Source organism: Cariama cristata, unplaced genomic scaffold (genome assembly GCF_000690535.1).
Source record: "Cariama cristata isolate BGI_N322 unplaced genomic scaffold, ASM69053v1 scaffold6638, whole genome shotgun sequence".
Taxonomy (NCBI): domain Eukaryota; kingdom Metazoa; phylum Chordata; class Aves; order Cariamiformes; family Cariamidae; genus Cariama; species Cariama cristata.
In genome coordinates this window covers 143,795-161,863 of record NW_009629368.1, presented here as the reverse complement: position 1 = coordinate 161,863, position 18,069 = coordinate 143,795, and the positions used below count along the sequence as shown (strand labels likewise).

The 18,069-nt window shown below is 38.8% G+C and overlaps 1 protein-coding gene across 1 annotated transcript in view; it reads left to right on the top strand.

Annotated features, from left to right (window-relative positions):
- Positions 1-5,470: 5,470 nt before the first annotated feature.
- The window catches only part of COBL (cordon-bleu WH2 repeat protein), a 111,238-nt gene continuing 98,639 nt past the window's right edge, over positions 5,471-18,069 (top strand). The window contains exons 1-4 of the mRNA XM_009705131.1: positions 5,471-5,672; positions 14,135-14,345; positions 15,064-15,292; positions 17,361-17,405. Coding sequence (XP_009703433.1) covers positions 5,473-5,672; positions 14,135-14,345; positions 15,064-15,292; positions 17,361-17,405 — 685 coding nt within the window. The 5' untranslated portion in view covers positions 5,471-5,472. The remainder of the gene's footprint in view (positions 5,673-14,134; positions 14,346-15,063; positions 15,293-17,360; positions 17,406-18,069) is intronic.

Sequence of the window (18,069 nt, the reverse complement as noted above, 5' to 3'; positions counted from 1 at the left end):
TTAAGTCAATTTGAGAATGTTCCTTGATTTTTTTTTTTTTAATTTTTTTGTTTTATTCTCCCCCCACACCCTGTGGTGTCCTCCGTTGTTCCCCCTCCCCCAATAAAGAGCAAACCAAAAACTGAGTTTAATTGATTAAGTGTTATAGATGACAAAGTGGAATGGAGCTGTAGTTTATGATGTAGGGCTGTCTGGATGAACTCCTGCCTCTTCAGTAGTTATGGATATTATCATGTTTTCCTGGTTTCTCTTCATCTCTGTGGGATTTTTTTAACTTTTGTTTTCCATTTTCAAAATTCTTGAGGTGGCTTTATGTTGGTGATAATCTGTTTGTATTTCCTTTACATTTGTGTGCGTTGTAATTTTTCTGAGCTGCTGCATCTACAAGCTGAAAGGATTTTACTTAAGAAGAGGGAACTTGGCATACTATTAATTGCAATATAGTGGGTGTCTTTTTCCCAGCCTGTGATCTGAGTTTTCTTTGCTTTGCCGTGAGAGACAAAGAGCGAAAAAGAAATGTTCTCTGAAGGATATCTACTTCACAGGCTAGGTCACTAGGCAGGAGTGACTTCTACCGTGCTGTCTGTGTCTTGATGGTTTGGAGTACGAGCTGTGCTTCAGGGCTGGGTTTCTAGCTCTGCTGTGCAAGTTGCCAGAGAGAGAGGGGGAGTGAGTGAGTGTAGGTACTCGTCTGCTTTTTTTTCTCAGACAGCAACGTGCATAGATTTCCCCTCAAAAGACTGTAGGACTGCAATCACCTGAAAGGCGAGAACATTTATTTCGGTGTTTCCTGTTTGCCACCCAAGGGACACTGCGTGGATCAATCACTAAGCACTCTCATGTTGATTTATTCCTCCTAATTATGAGATGGGATGTACATGAATGTCACGGAGAAACACTGTGCAACTTGTTCCAGTCTTGTGCATTAGCAAAATTGCAAATTGACTTGACTGGGTTGGAGGTCCTGTGCTAGTTGTTTACTAAATCAAAAATGAATGTGGCCAATAATTCTGCTGTGTTGAGAGTTGGGGGTTTTTTGTGGTTTTTTTTGGTTTGGTTGGTTGGATTTTTTGTGTGTGTTTGTTTTTATTTAATTGTGTTTTTCTGTTTAAAATGGATGGTTAAAGAGAGAATTGGCATAGAAAGGACCAGATTCTACGAACTGGTGTAGTATGGAGCTCTTGCCAAACTCCTGCTGACATCCAGGGGATGAAGTCTACCCTGTACCTGTTAAGTTGCCTTTGCCTTACAGGGCAGAGAGGATTCCAGATTTTGAGTGTGGTGGAAATGTGTTGGATCTCTTGGGGTTTGTTTTGTTGTTGGTTTTGTTTTGGGTTTTTGGGTTTTTTTAAATTTTGGGTTTTTTTTTTTGTGTTAGGCCTTATCTGAAGAAAGACAATCTCTGTACAGCATTGCCGTGAGGGTGGAAGTCCCAAGACCACTTCTGTTTGAAACAGAGATCGTGTTTTTTCATTATGGGATTGTAAAGTCCAGGTCGCATCCCATTGCTTGGTAGTTATATATTAATAAAGTGTAAGTCCAAAGGGCTTTTGTTACCTTGTCTTGCAGTTCTTAGTCTGGTGAAACTTTTCTTCATTTCTGTTGGTTTCTTCTATGTGCTGTACTACAGAAACACTGGTCCTGTTGATCAGTTTGCTTGTTTTTCCTTTTCCATTTTGAGAAGCCTGATGCTGTTATTGAGAACAGTGCTGGTAGGTTATTTATGTATTCTGCCTAATTATTTCATGGTTATATGCATTTTTTCAGCTTACAGTAAAGGGAGGTTAACTATTTCAGGCCTTGATAGAAGGCACTGTACATTTGTGTATTACAATCAGCTGCTTGTTTTTACTCTACCTCCTTATCACTTGTTGGATTGAAGCGTTCCTGTAACCATGAGCGAAATCGTAGGGTTGAAGTGTTCCCGCCAGTGACTTCATCCTCAGACTAATAGCAGGCAGGGAGGCTTAACAAGTATCTCAGTACTGGGCTCACTGAAAGGTGTTTGTGGATAAAAAATTGCTGTTGAGGTAAATTTAGTTTGAATTAACTCACACTGAAGAATAGTATGCAACTTTTTTTTGGTAATATGTTGTGTTTATAGCGTGGAAAGTACCCATGTTTAAAACAGACTTTTAAATCACACACTTTCTCTGTATGTTATTTTAGTGGGGAAACAAAAAGGCTTTTATTATGGAGTGCTTTTGTATTGTCCTCTGTAACCGTCGTAGCTCTGAGAGAGAAAGCTGAATTCTTTTTCTGACTCACATTCAGTAGTATTAACAGGCTTCTCGGCACCTTCTGAGTGCAGTTGCTGGAGCCCGTCAGAAAGCAGCTGCTCATGCAGATCCAAGGTAGAACTAGAGCTGCAGATTTCAGTCTGTGGTTCACGGAGCTACTTTCTACTACTGAGATGTTTTAGAAAGTTGGCTAGGAAATGCAAATCTGTGCCACGTATCGCTCTACAAATGTGAACTTTAAAGGGATCTGCTTCCACTGAAATAGTTTGAGATCTGTCATTTGGAAAATATTGAAAACCAGGCATTTAAAGCGGTTGCAGTTTTTCAAGAGAATATGCAGTCGCTATTGTGGAAAAGTTCGTATGAGGTCACCTGAACTGTTGCTAGGTTAGAGAGACTGTAGTGGGAATGTTTTTTTCCCTTTTCCTTTCTCTGATGTCTGTGAAGGAAACAGACCTGCACTGTCCTCTCTGCACAAAAGAAAAGGAGGATTGTAGTATCTAAAAGGCCCTGACTATGTAACGCCAAAAAGAATATGCGTTGTTGCGTATTTTATGGAGGTAAAGTGAATATCCCTGGTCAATGTATAGCTGATGCTTTTGATGGTATGATGCCTGATTTCCTGACACGCCCCCCCCCAGCTCCCCAGCCCCAAAGTGTTGTACAAGGTCTGTAACTGCAGAATTGGCTGTAGAGAGTCCTTTAAAAGCGGCCGAATAAAAATTGCACTCTCATTTCAGAGCTATAAATTGGTATTAAGGTGTCTGACCTTGTTTGTCTGTTCCTTTAGAAAACCAGATGCAGCTTTGTTATTGCTAGGGAACAAACATGTGGGTAGTACGCTCCCAATTTACTTCCAGTTCCTTCATCAGCTTCAAAACTCAGTCATTCTTCACTTCTCCCCTGAAGTTTCAAGTCTTTCAGTTTCAGCTGGTTTCAGTTTGATGTTTATTTTATTACCATTGCTTTATTTGCTCTGTCTCTATTCACTGTGAGGTCTGGAATTTACAAGTCCAGGTAAAACGTAATTAAAAAAAATGAGTTCTGCCAGGTTCAGAACACTTGCCTGCTTTCTTCCCACCCCCTTTGGTACTTTGTCAGAAGCACTGTATTGGAATTGTCCCTGACTTTATAGGACAATCTTTAAAAAACAAAAAAGAAAAGCTCGTTTTAAGAAACAAATTGACATGAATCTCTGTAGCTACTTATATCAATGCAGTTGATGTTATGGAGGGCACAAATTACATCATTTGTAAATTGATGTGAAGTCCTTACATGTTGCACTGCATGTGTAAATGTAAAGCTACATTGGCATGATCTGGATTTATGCAAAACTCCCATGTCTTTCACCACCTGCTTACAAATAACAACTGTAACCAAGCAAAAGGGATCTGAGCAGACGATGAATCCCAAATTCTTTTTTTATTATTTTATAGACAAGTAAATAAATTAACAGTTTGGTTCATGGACATACAGAAAGTCAAGGTAGTTTGACAAACAATAAAGCCTTGAATTTCTTATCACCCCTCCGTGGGGAGGAACATAGGAGCTGGAAGGGTAGTGACTGATGACTGCATGAGTCATTGGATGTATATAGGATAAAAAGTGAACATTCAGGGAAAATTTCCTATGGAAGAGAAATTGCTGTGTGCTAGTAAATATGGTAGTGGTGCTCCCTGCATATTTGTAGAGAATGCTGTTTGTTATGCACACAGGAAATCAAAGGAAGTGTCTGCATCACCGCTAATTTTACAGTGTCCTGCTGAGCTCTCACTGAAATGTGCATTTTCAGGGCAGTGTAGTGGTTTTTTGCAAGTTGAGACATGTCATAGAAATTGTTGGTCAAATGCAAATAGTGATTAAAAAATGTAAAGGCTTTGGATTGTTTCTGAATTCTTTTTTTTGTGATGTGATGTAGCTCGCTTTTTTTTTCTCTGCCAGGAGCTTATGTTGGTAATCCAAACTGTATGTTTAGTCTTTATCTGTGAGAATACAGGTTGCCTCTAATTAAAGAACAGTTTGGTTTGGTGTTAATCCTGTTGAATTTTTAATTTTTTATTATTTTTTTTTCCCTGAATGCAGTTTTGCCCTTGGCTGATTTAACCACTGAGATTTGAAGACTTTTAAGTGTTGGAGTGCTTTTTCTGTACTCTTCCTTTTCTGGACCTCTGTTTATGTTGTTTGCAGGGTGAAAATGATATACAGAGTCATAATCTCTTCTCTTCCTGCACCTTAAAAACAAGCAGATTAAAAAATGTAGGCAGTAAGCCTGGGTAATAATTTCTGAGTAAATATTTTACCGCTTTTTCCATCTGTTACACTAAAATCTGACTTAAACTAGTCATAAATCTAGTCAGAAGAGGTCACTAGGGTATTAATCATCAGAATTAATCCTCTTAGACATGTGCTTGGTATGAGGCCAGCTATTCAGAAGTTTAACAGTGCACATATGTTGCTTATCTGTCTGGCAGCTTGCCAATGAAGTAAACTTTAGTTTGTGGTGGTTTTATATTTCTCTAAAGTACACTGCTTGTTTGGTGCAAGTTGATGGCAATTTTTCTGTATGTTGCACGTGGCACATAGCCTGCTACTGAAGAATGAGTTCTCTTCAGGGTGCTTTCAAAGAGCTATAGTCTCTTAGTGTTGCATGGTAAGAAGTGGTATCATTCATGGTTGACCTTTTCATGGTGCTTTCCTATCAAGTACAATGAGCCAGATTTAATACTACTTAGAGCAGAGGAAGAGACAATATTTCAAGTAAAGTTATATTGTGGAACCCAAATATAACTGAATGAAACCTCACCCTGCCTCTATTCCTGTCGTTCTGTCTTGTATTTACGTAAATGAACATTTCCTCCAACTCTTTTCTTGAGTCAGGATTGGACTGGACCCAGCATTTCTGTTTCGCTGTTCATAGGAGCATGCTTCATACTTGACAGAATAATGATTATTTCATATCCTAATTATGGAACTGATTCATCCCCTGGGGCATGGAAAGCAAACAGTAGAAGTGAGTGCATCATTAAAAAATTAGCGGATTTTTAGAGAGGAGGTAAAAATAAAATAAGACTCCATTGGAAAGTTTCATGATCAAGAAAAATGGCTTGCATAAGTGGAACTTCTTAAAAAAATCTGAGATTACAGCTGAAAGAACATATTTTCTTTTTAACATATTTATGTTTTACTCGCAAGAAATTAACTTTCTTCTTGCCTTTATTTCTCAAGGAGAAGAATGAAAGCTCGCGCTCCTCCTCCACCAAATCAGCCTTCTGCAGCAAGTAGAATTCACAGTGAGCAGAAATCACCTGCAGAGACAGCTGTAATATCTGATCAGAACCTTGTGAGCATGAAGGAGAACATGATAAACAGATCAGTGGACTTCACAGTCATTTTACCCAGTGGGATGGAGCAGAAGAGCACAGTACAAGGAAGGTAAGGCTATGATTAGCTCCCACTTTCTGGAACCCTCCATTCCCAGTGAGATACTTGCTGATATTAATGTCTCACTTTCTGAGTTGATGGGGTTTCTCTACCATGCTTCTCTCTGCATTTTAGGTAGCTGTTGTACCAGAGAGTCCTGAGAGCCATGTATAAAGGACCCTCTCAGCTGGGGCAGGAAGGATTTAGCAGCTATAGTGTCACTGTTTTCCCCATGGATCACCCTCAGCACATGTATGGATCAGTCTCATCCATGTAGTGCCACCAGGCTAGTCTTAGGTTGTATCACATCGCATAATACAGAGGGGTTTTGGTGCAGTGGAAGTAGGTGCTGCTGGCACACAGCAATCCTGACAGCGTGCCTGTCTGGAGTCATGCTGAGAAGCAAGCTCAGAAGATGAATGATTCATTACATTCAGAGATCCTACCTTCACAAATACATTGCGATTGTGTAGACAGCAAAGCATCTGCTGGTATCTAGGAAGCCTTTTCTATATAAAAATGTATTGGTTTTTTCCATGGGAAGAGAGACTGTCACTGGGTACAATCAAGGGCAAATTGTATTGGAAAGGCAGTTTTGAGATAATTTTCTTTACCATGGGAGCTCTTCCTTCTCCTCATCCTCCCTGTGAGAACAGTTTTGAAAGAGGGAAACTTATTACTTAAGGAATTTGGAAGAGCTTTAAAAATACGTTCAATACTACAGTGAAACTCTAGCAAACAGTGGTGTGGTCAGCAGTGTAGGAAGTGATAATACCAGATTAGGAAGATATGTAGGTGCATTTTGATAAATCGGCATCTGTGCTTATTTTACATTTGGGGTTTGCAGTAAGTTGGTCTGCATTCCTGTAGAACTACTTGTCTTGGTCTGATATATTAGTCTGTTTTGACAGTTTGTTAGTGTATTTTAGTGCTGAGGAGGATGTGTACAGCAGTGTGTAGTGTCTCCTACTTCATTCTTCCCCCTACTTTTCTTGTAGAAATTAGTGTTCTCTTAACCTTTCTAAGGAGACTAGTGCAAGTTTTGTGGGTCAGCCTCAAAGCCAGAGTGACGTTAAAGGTTTTAAAGGAAAGCAGTGCTTATCAGAGCTCTTAAATTGTACACTCAGTGATTGAGTTTTTTTATGGGGAGATTTGGAATTGAGAGAAAGAAGAGAACAGGCCTGGAAAGTATAGCAGGACATGAAACTCACTGGCCATTAGATCCCAAAGAAAGGTGGTGTTTTATTGGCAAATATAAACTACCTGGGAGCTAACAAGAGGCTAATCTTTATGCAGCATTTTGTATCGGGAGATATATAATTGCCAATAGGGTTAGAAAAGATATTTTTTTTTTTCCCCCTAAAGAAAAAAAGCCAAAACTCAAAACAGACACTCCCAAGAACATTACAAGAGTGGTGTTTTAATGTGACCTTTTGAAGAACGTGCAAGCTACAGGAGCAGAGAACAAATGGAAAATCTCTGTACAATAAACATTCTGTCTTTAGCACAGGTGTTTATTATCACTACCATTGCTGTCACATACACTGAGACTGAGTATTTTGATTATTAGAGTCTTCAGTTTGTGGTCTAAAACCTGAAAGAAATGTAAAAAAATAAACCTTAGGCATTTCTGTGGAGTTATTTATATCATATACATTAAGCACTGTAAGCAACCAAAATGTTGTCTTCATTGTTCTGTGAAGGTGCCTGCCTCTCTCCATTGTCGGCATGACAGGTCTAGGCCCCTGATTTAGGCGGCAATTAAATCCCTGCTTGTGCTAATCTTGAGTAACACCAGTGCCTAACCTAGGTAACCGAGGTAGTAGGTGTTCTCCCTCAGCACTATCTTGAGCACTTGGAGTGGAGAGTTAATGACAAATCTCAGGCACTGATTGCCAGCTGTGGGAAGTAGAAGATTATGGAAACTGAGGAGGGGAGTAAATCATCCTAACAAGTTATGAAATAAGAAGAGGATACCCTATAATGAACAGTGTATTACAGTGGTATCAATCTGTGAACAGATGCCCAGAAAGGTTTTTTCATCTTTCTGCATTGTTTTGACATTGTGAACTGGACAGCTGTGAAGTACAATGATACTCGGAGGTAAACATTTAATGATGAAGATGGTGGATTTTAAAAAAAATGTGTTTTGTTTAGTTTGAAGCAAGTATGGGAGCCAGTGCAGGTAGTAAATTCTTTTCCCTGTTCACTCTTTTTATCTATCGTTATATCATGGCAGGACAAATTCTGCTGTTGTTTATACTGCTATAAATCTTCAGTATTTTCATTGCCATCATTAAAACTGCATTCTGCAAAATCTGATTTTGGGTACCCTGGGGAAATAGCTTTTCTATTGCAGAAAAATTTGCAAAACCTTGCCCTGGGCATCATCATAATGAAAAAGATTCTGTAATTTCAGGAAAGCAGTTCACAGAGCAATGAAGTACACTAGAAGATGTTTGAAAATATAACTACTGTAGTTAATTAGTATCATGTAAGGTTACTATAAATGAACCCAGTTAAAAGTCAAAATTATCTCTTTCAGTTTGTTCATTGTATGTAAATAAAGCAGCATATTGTTAATTTTACTTTGTTCTCTCTATATAAAGTTCCTGTAAATACCATCAAGAGGGCAGAAAATTCTCATTAAATTTTCTTGAAAGATAGTTCAAGAAAAAAAAAGGAAGTGTGTGCTCTTTAAAGATATTTTATTGGAATCTGGAATTTTTAAGTACATTTCTTTATAAAAGTTAACTCAAGCTGACAGTCTCTCTTTAAGAGTTTATTGTCATCTTGTAACACACAACTTACTCCAGATTTTGGAAATACATAGTGCAGAATTTAGGACAAAGTTGAGTCCTTAAGGAGTGTGTGCAGCAGTGGAATAGCATTAAAAAACAGTTTTCTTTTTTGAAATAATTGGTCCCTGTGAACTCTACTGTAAAACATGTAAAAGTCTGAATGAAAAACTGTTAACCTTCTCCTCCCTGAAAAGGATTATAAAATACCCTCACAACTAATCTATATTTGTACTGTTGTATGAGCACTAACTGATGTGCTAAAAGGATAGGCAGAGCCTTGGCCACTTACACTTTTTATGCATATATCTATAGTAGATCCACGCACACTCTTAACATGTCTGACAGAGGTGATGGATAGACATTTAGAAAGAAAATAAGTGGAAAAGCTCACAAGAGTTAGCAGAAACTTTTTCTGTTTGCATTTCTCACAGGTAATACTTTCAATGGGTAACCTATAAAATAAAGGGATCATGCATCTGTCTCCATTCACACGGAGTGACACTGAGGAGGACTTCCTGATTAACACAGTAGTATTTGAAATACATTGCAGAAAAATGGGGATGTTTGAATCTAAATGATACTTGGTTTGGAATTGTCAGCGTGTGGATAGCCAATATGCAGAAGTAGACTGGACAGTTGTTGCTCCTACTGTTATCTTAAGTGTTACACAATTTCTCTCATACATGTGATGTGCAGAGAGCAAAATACTAGAACAAATCATAAACTAGCTGTAGTCCCATTCTGCAAATACTGGAGGACAGATCTCAGCGCAGAGTATGCGTTATATGGAGCATAAAGCTAATGTCATCACAGAAAGAACACTCTCACATAATTCTCAGTGGAAGACTCTTCAGTGAGTCTTAATTGTGGGCTTATAGCTCAACATACAGAGCGGTGTCTCAGGAAAGACCAAAGGTGTGAAATCAACCCAGGTTGGTAAAACATGAGAGAGTTGTTTCTAGAAGATGATGAACATCGCGTATACAGCAAAAGAGTTAAAAATGAGCTTAACTAAATAGGGGTCAGGTCAAAACTGCAGTAGTTCAATGTAGACTGAAAAAAAAATCTTACTAGAATAATTTACAGAAGGAGCCACTGGAACTCACCTGCTCTAACTCCCTGCTCAGTGCAGTTCTCACAAGAGCAGGTTGCTCAAGGATGTCTCCAGGCAAGTTTAAATACCTCCAGGGAGGAGGTTTTCAAACCTCTCTGCACCCTTGTTCAAGGACTTGACCATCCTTGTGGTGAAAAAGTGTTTCCTTGTACCTAAATGGAATTTCCTATGTTGTCATGTGTCTCTTGCTTCTTGTTCTCGTGCCGCTCACCGCTGAGAAGAGTCTGACCGAGTAACCCTACTGATTGGTACTTATAGACAGCAACAAGATCTCCCTTCGCCTTTCTCATCTTAAGGCTCAACAAACCCAGTCATCTGGCTCTTCTTGTGTGTCATCTTGATGTTCCTTCTGGGGACTTGCTCAGTTGTGGAAAATAAGAGCCAAATATGCATGAACAAAATAAGAAAAGGAATAGGAGTATCTGTTTATCGTGTTTCCTGTACTACTTCTGATGCAGCTTGCTATTTAGTGTATATGTTTCTGGTTGTGTAGGAAAACTTCTGATCTTTTCATGAAGTGCCTGCTGTGCTTTGTGGCATCAGAAAATGATAATGACTAATGCTATTTTCTGTTTTCAAATGCTGACAGTGAAAGCATCAGAGACTTCAGGTCACCTCCTTTACACTACTGTTTTTCTTTTCCAATCAATTGTCACTTTAGATTCCTAGTGTGTGTTTGGCACTGACCTAAATAAAGAAGCTTCTTTCCTCCAGTTTGAGATTTTTTTTTTTATGGGCATTTGTAGCATGAAAGTAGAAGGTAATAGGAAAGTCAGTGTCATTTGATAGAGTACAACTTTATCATACATATTTATTTCCTAAGTGTACAAGGCTATATTTTATAATGGATTTCTCTGTGTGATCCAAGGAGATTAGGCCAAGCCACACCCAAAACAACTCAGTTGCTCTCTGCCTCTTAAAGTATAGACATATTTGCTGCATTTTACTGGTGAACAACACGATACAAGGGGCCTGACATGCTCAAACTTGATCAGGGCTTCAACCTGATAATTATTGCTGACAAAGTAGTTATTCTTTACTGTCCAGAATTGGTGTTAAATGTCAAACAGCTTAGTAATAGAATATCAGGGTAGAGCTGAAGTATTCTCCTTTGCTAAGAATAGTTGTCTGGACCATCTTGTCTGAATCTTAAATTGGATTCATCCTGCAGTTTTATTTCTGTGCTTCTAGTATTTGCTTACCAGTCAGTCATTAATGTTTGGTGTCTGTCACATAGTGTTTGGTCTCTCTGCCTAAAATTTCAGCAACATCTTATTTTAAAAGAAAGTAATGTATTTCTTAGCTGAGTAGTTGGAAAGGGAGGAGGCATTTAACTTCTTCATTTCAGCTTTAGATTTAATCCTTTATGATCAGACCTGCCTGAATTTCAGAATAGAGTATGCTCTCTACCAGGTCTCAAAAACAGGTTAAAATAAAGTGCAGATATGTCTGGAGCAAGATGGAAGCAAAGGACAGACTGACTCTTTGCGTCTTCCAAGAGCCATGTTCAGCCCAAGGTTAGAAAGAAAAGTTGATCCAGATTAGTAGATGGCTCAGTATCATTCTTTTGCTGTGTTTAATGGCTCTCTTCTCTGTGTGGCATATATATGGAGTTACCTGAAGTAAAACTCCCATTTAAAAGCAAGCTGAACTGCCTAACAGTTTAGAAGGAAAATTTTTCAAGTTGGTGAAATTGAAAATGGATATAAGAATAACTTCATTGCAAGGACTTCCCAGCTCTTTTCTCTGAAACATATGAATTTTGAGTTTTGTTTGTAGAATTCTTCCCTTTTTTTTTTTTTTAAATCCTTTAGAAGTTTTGGGGAAATTATTTTCCCAAATTTCCGTTTTGGGAAGAGCGTATTATTCACTTTGAAGTTGTTTCAGAAACTTCAGAGATACTGCTTAGTTTGTACTATGAAATGGTACAGATGAAGCCTGGGGATGCTTTTAATGGAACAGTTCTGAGCAGTGTATTCTGAACAGCATGGCTCAGGATGGGATGTTGCAGACTTCCTTAAGTGTTATATTTAACGCACACCTGCTCTGTAGTCAGCAGTAAGGTGAAACCTCAAATTTGGCTGGATTTTTAAATTGTTCTTTGTCTGGACAAATTTGTTCAACCTGCGTGATTGTCTGCAGCTTATTTTCTCAGGTGGCTGGTGTGGTTTCTAATCTTGCTGCAATTATGATACTGCTGCTGCTGAACATACTTCATAATTTCAGTGAAAGGGGCGTGGAATCATAAACTGTTCTTTTGATGAACTATATTTAAAAAAATCTTTTTTCAAGTGCAGTTCTTTTTTTTTAAAAAGTATTTTTAATGAAATGGTTTACATGAGGCAAGATAACTGTCCAAATTTGAATGAATTATCACAATATTATGCACTACAGAAGTATATTAGCGTTCCACTTTAAATAGAAATGTCTAGCATGTACAACACCATGTATTGCGGTTCTGCCAGATTATTTGCTTTTCTCTGAAACAACAGTAATAAGGCTGAGGGGGAAAAAACACATGCAAATTTTAGTTTAAAAGAAATATGTCTGTAAACAGGCAAGCTGAGATCCGTATCAGGTGGACTGACACTTTTAAATGCTCACTGCTGCACAGCTTAATGAATATTCATGTTAAGTATTGGTGTAGGTGGGGTTCTGCTATAGTTTGGACTTGGTAAATGTAAATGTTTCTATTGGGCTGCGGAGTGTTACATATGAATTGAACATGGTTGTGCAATACAGACCTTGGCAATTTGGGGACAGTGCCAGAATACGTCATCATAAAATGACCTAATATGGTTTCGATTTAGATACTACACGTTTCTATTTAGATGCTCTCTATGTTAGCAGTTACCACAGTGCTCTATTTTTCTGAAGCCTGCTATACATATTAATGACATATGTTTTCCTTGTTTGATCTTCAGTCATCATCTCCTCACTGTGTTCTTGTCTTTTCAATGCGATCACCTATTTCAAATTTTCCACACTTGCTACTTTTTCAGCTCACACTGCACAACTCAGTTTAACTTGAAGTAGGTTACTGTAAAGAAGGTCCTTTCTCATATCTTGCGCGGGAAGAGTTGTCACCTACATATGTTTTAGTCTTTTGCCTATTAGTAAGGGATCATTCTCATTTTCCATTCTTCTTGTCTTTGCCATTAGCTCTCCGGGGTTCTTCACCAACTTCGAGACATGGCTTAGTGGGTTTAGCGGGCATGGTGGCATCGGGTGTACGGTTGGACTTGATGATCTTTGAGGTCTCTTCCAACCATAATGATTCTATGATTCTGACTTCTTGAATAGATGTTCACCAACAACATATGCATAGAAAGAAGATGGGCAGCCCCCCACAGAGTAATTTCCTAGATGCCAGCAACTTGCAGTGGAAGGGCAGTTCTTGAGCTACAGATGTAATTGTCATAGCTAATAACCTGTGAAGTATTTTATTTTCTTTGAATTGCTCACATTTTGAATCTGTATACAGTTTTCCCAGTTTACACATTAGAAGAGTGCCAATTCCTTTGGCAAATATGCAGTCTATATGCCGCTAGAAGTAAAGTATCCCATGTATATGTCAGGCTTCAGGTACGGCTGGTAATTTTTTCGACTTACGTTGTTTTGTTGATGGCAGATACTGGTTATGAAACCAAAACTTTTCAGGAACATAATCAGTTTTAATAAACCTCTTTTCTCTGATCCTGAATGGAATTTTAGGGAGGAAGGTTGGAAAAAAAGAACCTTTCAGTACCTTGGTAGAAGAGAATTTCTGGGGTGTGGAGGAACATAGTTCATATCTGCTGTGTCAGGCAGTATCAAGCTCCAGTGAATGTTGAGTTAACACGAAATGGAGTACCTCCATGCAGAGGCATGGAATAAGAGAGGGGCAGTCACTGATTCTTTTAACCGTGTGGTTTAACAATCACATCTGCAATAGAAGTTCTTGATAATGCAAGTACTTCAAACCAGATGTTTTTGTACAGACTTAATATCTTCACCAAAACAAATATGGAAGGGATCTCTTATACTTGGAAATATTGATGATGTCAAATGGATTCGAGGAACTCAAAGTTGTAAGGTGGAAAAAAATATCCTGACTACCTTTTAAAAGCTCCATTTTGAGTTGTGTTATGTGATGGTTCAAATCTAGGTAGAGTTTACCATACCATGACTGCATCATTTATTTGTATCTTGTCTTAATGTTAAAGAACAGTATTGGAATTGGAGAATTTAATGTATGGATTTAGCAGCTAAGATGCACTTTGTCCACTCTTGGCTTATGTTTGTTAGTGCTATTATTGGCACTGTTGTCTGCCTCATAGTGAATAGTTAATTGCCAGCTCATAAACACACACTGAAGTGCAAATATATTTAATTCCTAACATTTTATCTGATCTGTTTAGCATTTCAAAGCATTAGCACTGTTCCCTCCCGAAGATGTTTAACTAGTAGTGACACATCCACAGCTTGTATTGTCTTTTTTTCTCCCATATTAAAACTGAGGTAAATTTTTTGGCAACTGTTTTTTCTCATGCTAATGGTGAATGTCGTCTTCCCTGCAGTAAAGCTGTGATGGATCTGTTGGTTGATTTATGCAGCCAGTATCGCTTAAATCCGTCCCAACATAGTCTTGAACTGAAGTCTTTGGGAACTCAACAACCTCTGAGTTACAAGCCAAACACTTTGATAGGAGCACTGGACATACAGACGGTGTTTCTGAAAGAGAAGATTCCTGAAGAGAAGACAAAGCGAACTCTACCACGGGTCCCTGAGGTCAGTGCTCTGTAGGGCTAAAATGGTGCCATGAAACATAATTTCATTCCTATGATTTCAAGAAGTTGAGATTGACTATAACCTGCTTTACTGGCTTACCTGATTTACATACAGACTGGCAGGTGCCAGTCTGGACTCCAGCATTCAGACAAAATGTTATGTTTCATGTGGTTGGATAGATGGAAATGTGTTCTTATAAAGACCCTTGACTGAAAACAGGGTTGACTGAAATTTGCAGTAGTGGCTGAAATGAGGGTTGTGGGATTGTGTGGAGGTAGGTAGAGTTTTAGTGGCATTTTGTTTGCCATCTTTATTGAAGATACGGGAGAAGACTGATTGTTAATAAATGTATTTCACAGTATTGTGAAGATTCAGAAGTAGCTGTTTGCCAAGTATTTTTGCTGAAATTTTTATTATTCTGAATCAGTATACCTAATTACACTGTCATACTTTCAGAGTGGTACTTGTAAACATTCACAAATTACGTCTGCCTCTGATTCCTTTTCCTTATTCACCTCTTCTTATGAATGTCTCCTTAGTGACAGGAGAGTTCTGAGATTTTTTTTTTTCTTTGTTGGTGGTATTTTTTGCAATAGTATACATGTGGGCTAAGTTTGCCTAGGAGGAGTCAAGACAATATGGAAGTCCCCGATGCCTTTCTCATTGTAAGAGAGCCTAGCAATCATGAAGGGACAACTGAGTGTTTTTGTTTCTGCAGAAATCTGTGAGGCTGGTAGTGAACTACCTGAAGACGCAGAAGGCTGTGGTTCGAGTTAGTCCGGAGGTGCCTCTCCACAACATCCTCCCAGCTATTTGTGAGAAGTGTGAAGTCAGTCAAGAGCACGTTGTTCTTCTGCGAGATGGCATCACTGGGGAGGAGCTGGAGCTTACCAAGTCCTTGGAGGAGCTGGGGATAAAGGAGCTGTATGCCTGGGACAGAAAAAGAGGTGAGCTGAGACTGAAAGTGTCACTGCAGGATTAGATGATGTGCCAGCAATATTATGGGCAACTTAAAAGCACTTGTGCTCTCGATCCTTTGGGGCCTGGTGAAACAGCAGAGTGACATCTCAGCCCAGAGAGCAGCATCCGTTTGTTCAGTGAGCCATGCTCAGAGCAGCAGCCAGGACAGCAGCGTGCCCAGTCGTCCCTGGCTCATCTTGGGCCCTGTGCCAGGCTGGGCTGGCCCCTGGCACAGGTTGGCCTGGGGCAGGGCAAAAGGAGGAGCTTTGCTACCTCCTGGAGCTGCTGTCAGTAGAGTCATAAGTAGCACTGGGACCTCGTCCAGGCAGAACCTGTCACCTGCCTGTGCTGTGGGTTGGAGAGAAAGAAAGAAGAGATGTGCCATAGTCGTGGCAGCTGCAAAAGCTGAGAGGCAGAGGTGACAAACCAGGGCTTACAAAAAACGGACCGTGGGTAGGTTCAGAGACGACTCCTCCAAAGAGTGAAGTTATTGATGGTTTAGTGAAGAGGAGCTAAGAGGTATTTGTATTTAAATCTTTTTTCTCTTATTTATTCATCCTCACTTTCTGTTCTTGTAGACGATATCGTAGCAGCAGCTTCTTGGACTTGAGTTTTATCAGCCTGATTGTGTATTCAAATAGCATAATTAGGTGGTATGCTTTAAAATATACCTGCTTTAAAAATACACATTGACAAGCACTGCTTCCTTTGAGGTCAGAAAGTGATATTCGTTAAAATTGTCTCCTGCAGTTTGACTCAATCGTTATCGCTTCCAGCACAGTAAATGTCCTTATTTATTGTTTAGATAACGTCAGTCTTGTAGGTGCTGAGCGGCAAACTTATTTTTTATTTATATAGTTACTTATTTATGTTGATGTTCTGTCTCTTCTTTCGAACTCCTTTGGTAAGTGACAGTTCTACCTCTGAGTCAAATTTCAATGAGTTTAGACTTTTAAGTAAACTAAATGTCTCCTTCTCCTTTGAATTGTTAGGATGCTCAAAAAAGTGGCTGACAACATGTCATAACTCAATTGCATGGGGTGTTTTTTGGTTTTTTTAAGACGTTTACTGTAATTAAGCTAACCGTTTTTGAGCAACATATTGAACATGCAGAGTATTCAACAGGATTCATTCAACATACTTCAGGGACAACTTACAGAGTAATTAACCTTAAGCCTTCCTTAAACTCCTTTCATTTAAAATAAAGGTGATGCTGTATATACTGGTGCAGTATAGGTCCTCGAATCCGGTTGTAGCCCCTACAGTCAAAACCAAGACTTTACTTCAGGGCTGGGTTTATAGCAGTAAATTATATAACACTTCATAGTGTGCTGCTCTCTGCATCAGAATTTTTTTATATTTTATTCTTTTTTAATCTTTTAGTATATTTTTTGTAATTATAAAATCCCCCTGATCCCGAGTATATTTCAGCCTTTTCTGCCTTCCTCTTACTCTGCACCGTGGAGTCTGATGAGAAGACTGGTAAATATACATAAAATTTTCAAAGGGTTTCCTTTGTTGCAGCAAATTCCTTCTTCCTGTGTCCTCATTTGTAATCTCCAAGAGGAATAATCCCATTGGTTTCAGTACCAGTTGGTCTATGAATTGTGCATTGAGTAGACGTCCAGTCTGTTTAGTTATCAGAACAGATTTTTAAAACACATTCCCACTAACAAGTGAGGCATCAGAGGTGCTGAAAGCATAGGCTGTGCTTGTGAGAGCAGGTTCTAGAAAAACTTTGTGCTTGTCATTCTCTCCTTCCCTGAAACAGAAGTTCCAAGTGCTGAAGGATTATTAAAAGACAAGCTCTGCTGCCACCTGCTTACTTAATTCGATTTAGCAGTTAAAGCAGCTTCACGAGTGAATCGGGAATTATACAAATGCAGCTAAACTGCTTCTAGTAGCAGCTCTGCATGTCTGTTGTCGGTCAACATTTTTTTCTGTAATGCTTAGGAAAAACAGTACTAGGAGTAATTAATGAGTATTGTGGCTTATGAGGCAATATTAGAACTTTAATATGTCTTCTCTTGTCCTTTCATTGCCTGCCTTTTCCAGTTCCTCCATCAAAAACTCAGTCTGAACCTTCTCTGAACTATAGAGGTACTGTACAATGCTGCTGAGGGAAAACCGTCTTTCCCTTCACACTATGTTTAACGTGGGTTCGGTAGTTGGATCTTTAAGAATGTCGTGTAAAATACTATAGAGAAGCAAACTATTTTCCTCTATGTTGTCCCTTGCAAAGTGTTGTTTACATGTCTGTCCTTTTGGTCATAACACACTTCTGTGTGTACTACTTCTTCAATAATTGCTGTTAAAATGCCAGTAATTAACAAATCCTGTCATTTAGCAGTTCTGTGGTATGATATGCTTCTATACAGTTTTCAAGCCTTTTCAGATTACCTAAAGCATGACTAGTTAAATTTCAGAAATACTGACACTTCAGAGATCTCTTGGGTTCATGATTTATTTAGTAGCAAAGACAGAGTATTTTGAGATCTGTGAGATCTTCCACTGATTTCAATTTACATGCAACGAAGCATTTTAGTATCAAACCTATGTATACACGTTGGATAACTCTGAATAGATGCTGACTTCTGAATTGCTACGGTAGATGGGGTTTGATTAGAATTGCATTGGTACTTCTAGTTAAACAGAAAATGTGTATATGTAGTACATCCTTTCCTCCTACTGAGTCTGTTACAATACATTGCTTAAATTAATTATCCTCAAGAAAGATATGGTTGATTTCTGACTGGCTTTACTT